This window comes from Abrus precatorius, unplaced genomic scaffold, assembly GCF_003935025.1.
Source record: "Abrus precatorius isolate BTA unplaced genomic scaffold, Abrus_2018 Scaffold8, whole genome shotgun sequence".
NCBI lineage: Eukaryota > Viridiplantae > Streptophyta > Magnoliopsida > Fabales > Fabaceae > Abrus > Abrus precatorius.
Window position 1 is genome coordinate 25,772,630 of NW_020874428.1, and position 10,730 is coordinate 25,783,359.

The 10,730-nt window shown below is 26.0% G+C and overlaps 1 protein-coding gene across 1 annotated transcript; it reads right to left on the reverse strand.

The window, feature by feature from the left end:
* Positions 1–6,847: 6,847 nt before the first annotated feature.
* On the reverse strand, positions 6,848–10,730 carry LOC113847902 (leucine-rich repeat receptor-like serine/threonine-protein kinase BAM3). Its single transcript, XM_027477231.1, has 3 exons — positions 10,425–10,730; positions 8,108–10,364; positions 6,848–7,207 (listed from the first exon to the last, which is right to left on the reverse strand). The coding sequence occupies exons 1-3, from the start codon at positions 10,728–10,730 to the stop codon at positions 6,870–6,872; spliced, it is 2,901 nt and encodes a 966-aa protein (XP_027333032.1). The 3' UTR covers positions 6,848–6,869.

The window sequence follows — 10,730 nt, forward strand, 5'->3', positions numbered from 1 at the left end:
TAAAACTTTATAAACAATATATATATATATATAATGTAATGATCTATTTAATAGATAATATAACAACACAACATGCTTTTTTTTATTTATAAAATTTTTTATTAATAAAATATCATAACTTAACTACTCTGTTATATTATTATAATTTAAATTCTTATTTTGAAAGAATAATAATTTAAAAAATATTTGAATAGGATAATTTTTTATTATATTTTTACTCGTATTTTATTAATAAAACTTATTTTAATAGTTTTTATAAAAAATATATAAACAATCTTTAAAAATAATGAAAATTTTTAAATATTTTTTACTTGTGACATCTTCTTAATTATTCAAAAAAAAATAATTGATTATAATTTTTTTTAAATATTATTTTTTCCTTAAAAATAAACTTTAATGATAATAAAATTATAATAAAATAATATAAAATTTTAAAGTTATATATATAAACATTTTTTAAATTTTAAAATATATAGTGAAAAACAAATAAATTTTTTAATAATTTTAATAATCAAATAATATTATTATTTAAATATAATTTATATTTTATTTTATTATTATTTTATTTATTTTTAAAATTAAAAATTAATAAAATTGTCAATTTTAGTATCCTGATATACATCAAATATATAATATAATAAAAAATTATCATATTTTATCTTTATCTAGGTCTCTATTTAGACCTTAAAAATATAAATAAAATTATTTATGATTATATCCTTTATTTGTTATTTTTCTTTAGATATTTACATTTTTATTAATTTTTAATAAATAATAATATATCTTACCTTTATTACATTTTTATTGATTATAAAACTTAAATACTCATTTTCTCTAATTAAAACAAATTATTACTCTTGTGCACTTATTCGATTTACCAAAATATATATATAAATATATATATATATATATATATATATACACATTTATATTCACTCATTTTTAAACAGTGTTGTTATTTTATGCCTTCTCTGTTGATGCAACTTACTATTATTTATACATCTGTTATCGTAAAAGTTAATAATGTTTATTATCGAACAATGTAAAAACATTTATTCACCCAAACTAAGATATATTCTTATGCTAATAAAAAATCTTAAAATTATTTTAAATTTCTCAATTATTTAAAAAATAATAATTTAAGTGCAGTACCAATGAATTATACAAATTAAAGATTTTTATTGATGTAAAATTTTACAATTGAGTGACAGTATAAAAAAAACAATACTATTAATATATAAAAATTAATTTCTGTAAAACAACGTATAATTTATTATAGGAGGTATATATTATGAAACAAAATTTTAAAATTTTGTGTACAAGTTTGATTGTGATTGTATTTAAATCTTTTGTCAATTAAAATTGACAAAAAATTTACAATAATTATTCAGAGTTATCTTTTTTTATTAATGTTAAAATTTATTTATTTACATAAATTTTTTAGTTTTATCAATGTATATAGGTAAAAATAAATCAATAAACAACTTTATTTGTATCATGAAATAACTATAAAAAATTAAATATAAAATTCACATAAACTTAGTTGTAGTAATTTAAAATATTATTTTATTATTATTTTTTTAATTATGTAAGACCTAATAATCTTGTTTTTATGGTGCTTAAGTTTGAATATGTAAACTTTTATTTTAATGTTATTATATTCTTCAAAATATTGCTTTTATTTAATGTACTTAGATTAATTTTAATAAAAAAAGTAAGTATAATTATTTAATTTTAAAAAATGTCATTACTATATGGTGTACATATAAATCCCTTTTTTTCATTTATTTAAAAAATAATTAACTAATTTAATAAAATAATGTTTAAAATAATGTCTTTTTATAATTGTAGCTTCTAGAAAATTGATTGAATTAAAATTTTAACACTGTTAATTGTAATAAATTAAATATATTATTTTTCATTTAAATTATTCGAATTTATAAACAACGTATTATTTGGATTTTAGAAAGTTTTTTAGTTATATTTAAAAATAATTAATGTTATAGATTAGTAAAATAAATATGTTTTTTAATAATAATATATTAAATACTAAAAAAATATTTAATTCTATTAAATATTGTTTTTAAAAGTGACTGAAACGTTTAAAAATATTAATTATATATATAAATTTAATTAATAATCTCTTTATATGTATTATTAATTTTCTTTAAAATTATAATTGATTTGAGTAATATTTATATTATAAATTTATTTTTAATAAAATATTGATTTTAACAACAATAATAAATATTATAAATTAATAGGTTACTTTTTTTAAAAAAATATTATTATTTAATTTAAATTAAAAAAAATACGTATTCAATGATATTTATTATAAATAGATAATATATAATAACAAAATATTTTTAAATTTATCGTTGTTGTGTAAGCACACTTATACTTTTTTATTAATTATTAATATTATCTTTTTTCAAATTAATGATAAATACATTTATATACACACGCAAGCATATATCACACAATGCACACCTCTTTGTAAAGTAAATTAATCCATTCTACATAACTACTAACCAAGAAGGGTCACATGGGATTTGTCAAAATCATTTTAAAAATTAAATTGATATTTTACGATTTTTTTTTCTCAAAATTTTGCTGAGTTTAAGACTTTAACGCTTTAATCACCAAGTGAATGAAACTTTATTATCCACAATATTAATTATTTTCGTAACAAACTTTTCATTTAAGATACAATACTCATTAAATAAAAAGTTAAATAGACGGTTGATGTAAAAAAAATGTTTTAAAAATAGCAAAAAAAAGTTTTAAAATATTAAAATCTCACTATAAATCACAATCCAATCTTAATTACAAATTATAAATTTTATTAATCTATTTTTTCTTAAAAAAAAAACATATTTAATAAAATAAACTTTCCATTAATATTTTCACGAATATGAAATAAAAGACCAGTTTAAATTTATTATATTCATAGTTTTATTTAATTCAGTTTTATAAATAAAAATATAAAATAAATTACGCCATTAAAGAGATTAAGAACTTGTTTATTTTCTCTTCTTGAATAGAATTTTTTTAAAATAAAAAACAAAAAAGACTTGTTTATTAATATAAGTTCAAAAAAGTTTTTTTTAAATAATTTTTTTTTCAGTTTTAAAACTATAAAACAGAATTATTACCAGCTGTTTTTGTTTTTTTTTTCAATTTCTCTTTCTATAACTAACAAAATTTTTAACTAAAAACAGTTTAAAAAACTATTTTATCAAACAATTTTTTTAAAATTGTTTTAAAGTGTAATTTTTAAAAATAAAAAAAATCAAACAAATTATAAATTACTGTTGTTTTCAACTTTTTACTAATAAACTATTCGTAGTTAATTGAGCAATTTAAAGTATATGTTTAAAATGATAATTCTACATATCTATAGTATGTATTTACCCAAGAGTTATTCATTTGGTTTGTGTTTTTACTCCTCCAATAGTTTTTTAGATGGTTACACCAAAGTATCTCAGTCATTGCAGAATCATGCCAAAATTTTCTTATTATGTAATGAAATTCAAAAACCGAAGGTGTAAATAAAATTTTAAAAAAATATAATACTAATATAGGAAAATTTAAAATAAATACTAAAAAAATGGACATAAAAAGTATTATCGGAATTAAATACCCAACCTTTTTGTTGGATACTCTAAAACACGGTTCGCTCCATAATCTCGGCAGTAAATCTGTCAAAAATGGTTTTAATTGAAGAACTAGTCTTATAATATTTTATTTCATCTAATCTATGTATTAATTAAAAAGAGACAATATTTTTTTACATTAATATAAGACTACAATTTTTTATATTTGATTTGAATTATTTATTTTACTTTTTTATAACGAGTTATACAATTTTAAATAAATACAATTTTTATTTAAATATGTATTTGTTATTGACGTTTATTTATCATTATTTTTCATTCAATCTGTGTATGGCATCGGTGTAATAAAAAACAAATAAAATACATTGAAATATGTATTATTAGTAATTAATAAAACTATGAACGTCATGTTAGATTTCAATATATAGAACTAATTTTTTAAGAAAATATTATGATTAGATATTAAAATGTAATATTTATAACCTAATTGAATTTATGTATAAATTTATATTTATTTAAATATTAATAGTTAAATTTTTTAGTCAAACTTATTAAATATTTAATATATTTTTAAAAAATTATTTATCAATTGTGTGAAAAAATATACATACATAATATTGTTCTTCTTTAAAACACTTTTTTTTTCATTCTTATTAATTATTTTGTTAATTATTTAAAAATTCACTACAAACTATATAAAATTATGCTGTAAACATTAAATGAATAATAAATATATTTATAAAGTATATTTATAAATATACATATACACTTATATTGTAAGACTTTTAAAAACTATAAAAATATATATTATTATTGTTAAATTACCTTTTTCTTAATTTTTTACCATTTATTCTATTACTTTTGATTAATTGTATCATTGTAAATAACTTAATTAAGACTTAAAATGTTATAATTATATGATAAAATAAACAATAATATTAAATTTAAATGATTCAAAGGATTAAATTAATTATATTTTTATATTTAAATGATAAAAATATAAATACAAGAAACATACTCATCTCATTTAATATTAAACATTATTTAAATATTTTACATTTTATAAAATTTTTTACTTTAAAATGTTAAAAAAATTTCCTTTGACCAATGTCTTTAATTATTATTTTAAAATACTATCATTCAATTATTATAATAAATTTAATATTATTTTAAGAATTATTATTTTTTGTTTAACTAATAATAAATTTTGTATTTTTAAGATAAATAATCCAATAAATTAATTTTGATCACAGTGTTTAATAAAAAAAGTAATCATAAAATACATGCATACTAAATGAAATATAAAATAATTTTTTTATATAAAAAAGTAACAAATAAAAAATAATAACGTATAATAATAAAAAAATCTGAATCATAAATATATTTTTTAAATTTAACTAAAAATTGTAAGTATAAATTTTATAAAACGTTATACGAAAAGTATCACTATTATTTAACAATAATAAAACTCTATAAATTGAAGAAAAATTTAAAAATAATTATTTATTTATTTTTCTAATAAAATTTTTATTTAATTATACATGAATAAATTAAAATAATATTTTTAATTTTAATTTAATTTTACTTTTATTTAATTTTAAAAATATTGTTGATATGAATAGTATTTTTTTAAAAACTTTTTACAAATTAAACAATCGTATAAATATATATTAGTAATTTTATTTAACGACTTTAACTCTGAATATGTAAATATTTTGGTTCAATTATTAAAAAGAAAGTTGGGTCCCTGCTAATAATTAAACCTTTATTTTTGTCAAAGGATTTAAACTCATTAAATTTAAATTTTTGTTCACTAAAACCCATTGAGTTGGACTAACAATCTTAGATCAATTTTTGTCAAAAGCTGGGTCAGTTTTTAAAAACATTGCCTAGATAACAAATCCCATTCCAACTCTTCATGGAGTAGAAGGGCTTCCCTTGGTCCATTTTTACTTTTTTATGGGCCTCTCTTTATTGTCACGTTTTATTGTTAGAGGTAACATCCTAGTTTTCTTTGGGCCCTCTTCTGTTTCGGCCTTTGGGTCTTTCTAACGAACAGAACAGTTATAATAAAAAAAGTGAATTTGACAAAAAACGATTTTGACAAAAAGAATACAATATCTTCCGAATTTCGAAACATATTTTTTAATTAACATCAGTCGTTAGAAAATATAATTATAATTAAAAAAATACAATATTTATATACACATTATCATTTAAATTTCAATAAATAATGTTTTAATATAATAATTTATGGTTAAATCACATTTCAACGTGAACACTATGACCTATAGAATTAAAATATATTAATGTTTAAATAAATTTAACGCAAAACTAAAAACACTGTTATTTACTTTAGAAGAGGTAAAGTCTTCTCAATGATGCTATTATGCAGGAAGGTTGGTCTGGGCAAGTGGCACCACTAAGCAGTGTCACAGTTCACAAGTTCTGTAGTGTGATAATAACAAGTGAGACGGCAACTTTGCAGGAAACGAGGACGAAAAGGAATGGTCAGTGTAACAATATCTATCTATGTAGTAGTACTTTTTAGTCTTTCCAACCAAACACCAATGTTCTATTATTTATAGCACAAATAATGATCTCATCACGTAAAATAAATTACCTACAGCAGGTGGCATAAAATATTTACTAGCAAAAATTTGTGGTATGCTTTGACATCTTCTAGATTTTATTTATAACATGCCATGTAGGAAAAATTGTTGAATAGTATAAAACTATTAGTTTCAAATAACACGATCAGATTTTCTTTTTTGTGAAAAAAAAATCTGGGTCATTTTTTATATAGAAATTGGTAGATGATTTCATACTATACACAATTTATTGTAGTTGTAGGTGGTGAATAAATATTGCTAGAAAATTACAGAAAAGCAGCAAACAAATGGCAAGGAATTTAACTTCAATCCCAATGTATTGTACAAACTCCTGCGGTAGTATCAACTTTAACACCCCCACCCCACGCCACCAACCATTATAATGCAGCATTGTCCCCAACTATAGTGAATTTTCTAGTATGCCTACAACATATGAAAGTCCGTTGTTGTCACAGCTAAGTGTTAATAAAGAGAGAAAAAAAAGTTTCTTCAAAACTCAAATGACAAACTAAACTAGTTAGGAAAATTGACCCCTTTACCAACAACCGACAGCATGAACACATGCATGCAAGGCACATGTATAGACTCAGCCTTTTGTTTGTATGTTCTTTTACTCTTTTCTTTTTGGTTCTTTCGTAGATCACTTCATTTGAAATGTATTTGGTTGCTTTGCTTGTCCTAGCATTTCAACCACTTCCCTCATGGTTGGTCGCTCCACACTATGTTCCTGAACACATAGCATGGCCACAAAGTATACCTGCTTTGCTTCTTCTAAGGGAATGTGACATAGCCTAGAATCAAGGATCTTCACTACTTTGTCTTTGCTCCAATTTGTTTGCAGCTTGGTCCATTGAACAATGTCTATTCCTTCTTCTCCAAAATCCCCTACTGGCCTTCTCCCAGTTAATAGTTCTAGCAGTACCACTCCAAAGCTATACACATCGCTTTTCTCATCAACTTTCAATGTGTATGCATATTCTGTGGTATAAATCAAAATCAGGACAACATATTGGTTGGCTAAGCTCAAAAGTTAAAGTAGATAAGACGGTAAAATAAATTTCATTTTTTGGGAAAAAAATGTGTCTATGATTATGATGATGATGATGGTGATGATGAAAAAGACTGGCCACTAATAGTTTTATAGATAAAAATGGGAAAAGCTTCATTGTAATTTTGAAGTTAACAAATTAACTTTGTAAAAAGATGATCTGGTTGTGCCTTGTGCATGTAAATTGTTCAATCTTCTTTTTCTGGGGTATTGAGAAAGTAAATCTTAGATCCCAATCTGGAGCCTCGGTGAAAGAAACGTATGCTTTTGGTTAATGTGCATTTGGTGGCTGTTGTAGATATGATAATGGGTGTTAGTCAAAAAAGAATGGCTGTGATTTGTTTTGGTTTGAATATGGGTTTATGGTTTCAAGGCATGCAAAAGCACAAGCCCAGTTAAGGTGCGGAAAAGCAAAAGAAGAATTTTCCTATGTGTTAGTGGAGCCTTTAGCTAATCTAGAAATTCACGTACATGAGAGACAATGTGGTCCCATAAAATAGCAAGTAAATGCTACTGTGGTAAGGAAGGAGAATATTTTTGTGCTAAAAAAAAAATACAGAAAAGTATAGTCATTCCATTCTCATTGACTTTTTTACTATGAATATTTGTTTCTTAAATGGACCTGAAATAATCATCCATTGACTTTACTAATTTCAATAGGTCAAATCAGTAATCCAAACAATGATATCCCCTGAACTGTTTTGGGGAGCTAAGCAATAAATTTCTCCTATACTTGAAGTGTGTGACCAATATAATTATATAAATCTACTTGAAGCATTTATCATTTTTTGAGACTAATTGATTTAAATGTGAACATTAGACATAAGTACCTGGAGCAATATAGCCATAAGAACCAGCAATTGAAGACATGCACTCTGATGTTCCAGTATCTTGCAAGAACTTGGCAAGACCAAAATCAGCAACATGAGCCTCAAATTCAGAGTTCAATAATATGTTGTTTGACTTAACATCTCTATGGATTATCAGAGGGGAACAATCATGGTGCAAATAACAAAGTCCTTTTGCAGCTTCTGTTGCTATTTTCAGCCTAGTATCCCACTTGAGAAACTCTCCCCTTTTCCCATGCAAGACTTCACCTAAGCTTCCATTTGGCATATACTCATAAACAAGTAAATTGGTCTCTCTATTTGAACAAAAAGCTTGCAACCTCACAATGTACCTGTGTCTGATTCTACCTAGTGTTCTTATTTCAGCAGAGAGTCCATTATCATGAGAACAGCCTTTGTTGATTCCTAACAGCTTCTTCACAGCTACTTGTTCTCCATTTGGCATGTTTCCACAGTATACAACACCAGCTCCTCCCCTTCCTATGACATTGCTTTCCTTTATGCACCCCACTATGTCTTCACTTCCATATTCCAGCTTCTGAAATGCTGTGAGCTTCCATGAACTGGGGTACCTCCTTTGCTTTCTGCTCTTGATAAAGGCCAAGATTGCAAATGCCAATGAACAGCCTAATAGTGCCAACACAAAAAGAAGCTTATACTTCCCAGGAACTCCTGGTTTTGCACTGCCTTTGCCCAGAGACTCCAACATTGCATTTGAAGGATGGTTGCATGGATTCAAGTCATAGCCACAGAGCTGAGGATTTCCCACAAAGGATGTAGAATTAAAAACTGAAAATTGTCCCTCCTCTGGTATTGAACCAGAGAAATTATTGTGAGAAAAATCTGCTGAAGTTAAGCCCTTCATGGCCCCAAGTTCCTTGGGAAGACTTCGGTTTAGGTGGTTCCATGAGACATTGAGATAGTTTAGTATGTGAATTTGAGAAACCTGAATTGGGATAGGCCCTGATAGTTGGTTTTGGCTCAAATCTAAATAGGTGAGTAGCAAACAGTTACCTATCTCAGGAGGAATAGTGCCTGAAAAGTTGTTAACACTCATATCCAACTTGAGTATATTTTTCAACCTCCCTATATCTGGGGGAATTTCTCCTGAGATTCTATTTCCATGAAGAAGCAGAATTTGCAAGTTGGGAAAGTTTCCAATAGAGGTTGGTAGAGAACCAGATAAACGGTTGTTTGATAGATTCAACTGTCCAAGCTTCGAGGGTGCAGTGCTTGTTGCTTGTGGAAGCCAACCACTAAGGTAATTGTTCTGTAGTTCCAAAAGGGATAACTCAGGCAAATAAAGAAAACCATTTGGTACTGATCCTGTCAAATAGTTCTGCCCCAAACGAACTCTTTGCAGTGAGTAGCATTCACCAAGATCAGCAGGCAAAGATCCAAACAGAAAATTGTTGAGAAGGATCAAAATCCTCAGCCTCTTTCCAAAGCATAGAGATTTAGGAAGCATTCCTGTGAGCTTATTTGTTGACAGGTCAAGCTGAGTCAATTTACCATTCTGGCCAAGCTTTGAAGGAATGGCACCTGTGAAGTTGTTCCTCCAAAGCATGAGCACTTCCAACTTAGGTAACTCAGCAATGAAAGGTGGAATTTCACCATGCAACCTGTTCATGAATAAATTCAAGAGGGTAAGCTGATGAAGGCCTGAGAACTCATTTGGGATGTCTCCTGTTAACTCATTGTTTGACAGATCAAGACATATCAAGCTACTCAGGTTGCCTAGTTGAGGAGGGATTGAACCACTGAGCTGGTTAGTTTGCAAGAAGAGAGTGTCAAGTTTGATGAGGTTGCCCAATTCAGCTGGAATTGGACCTTTCAAGCCACAGTTTGCGAGGTCAAGATGAGTTAAATTAACCAGCTTACCAAACTGAGGTGGTATTCCACCATCAAACTGATTGTAATATCCCAAGAAAAGCTGAGACAAGTTGGTGAGATTTCCAAACTCAGTTGGTATGAAGCCTCTCAAATCATTCCCTGCAAGAGATAGAAAATTGAGCTGCACCATGTTTCCATAGCTTGGAGGAATTTCACCATTGAAAAAGTTCCCGCCAAAATTCAAGTACTTGAGCTTAGCTAGCTCAGTGACACCAAGAGGGAGTGAACAATTGAACTCATTGTTATAAGCATCCAACAATTCAAGCTCCTTCAACTGAGAGAATTCCCAACTCACGTCTCCACTGAACATGTTGTTAGATATGTTGAGGAACCTCAACCTTTCCAGCTTGTGAATATCAGCAGGAAACCCCCCAGAAAAGCCATTCCCAGCAACAGAAACACTCACAAGGTTCCTGAGTCCTGTGATGGAAGGTGAAAGTGTCCCAGAAACATTAAGGTTGGATATATCTAGTGACACCACAGACATGTTCTTTTGGTCACATTGAATACCTTCCCAAGTGCAAAGAGACAAGTAGTTAGACATGTCCCAGCCATTCAAAGAAGTGTTGGCTTCAAAATCTTGTTTGAGAGAAACCAAGATAGAAGCTTGTCTTCTCAAAGACATAGGAAGAGAAGAAACAGAAGGCGGCCAAGTGAAACACAAAAGGGTGAAAAAACTAAAGAGCACAAAGCTTAGAGTAGGAGTTCCCAT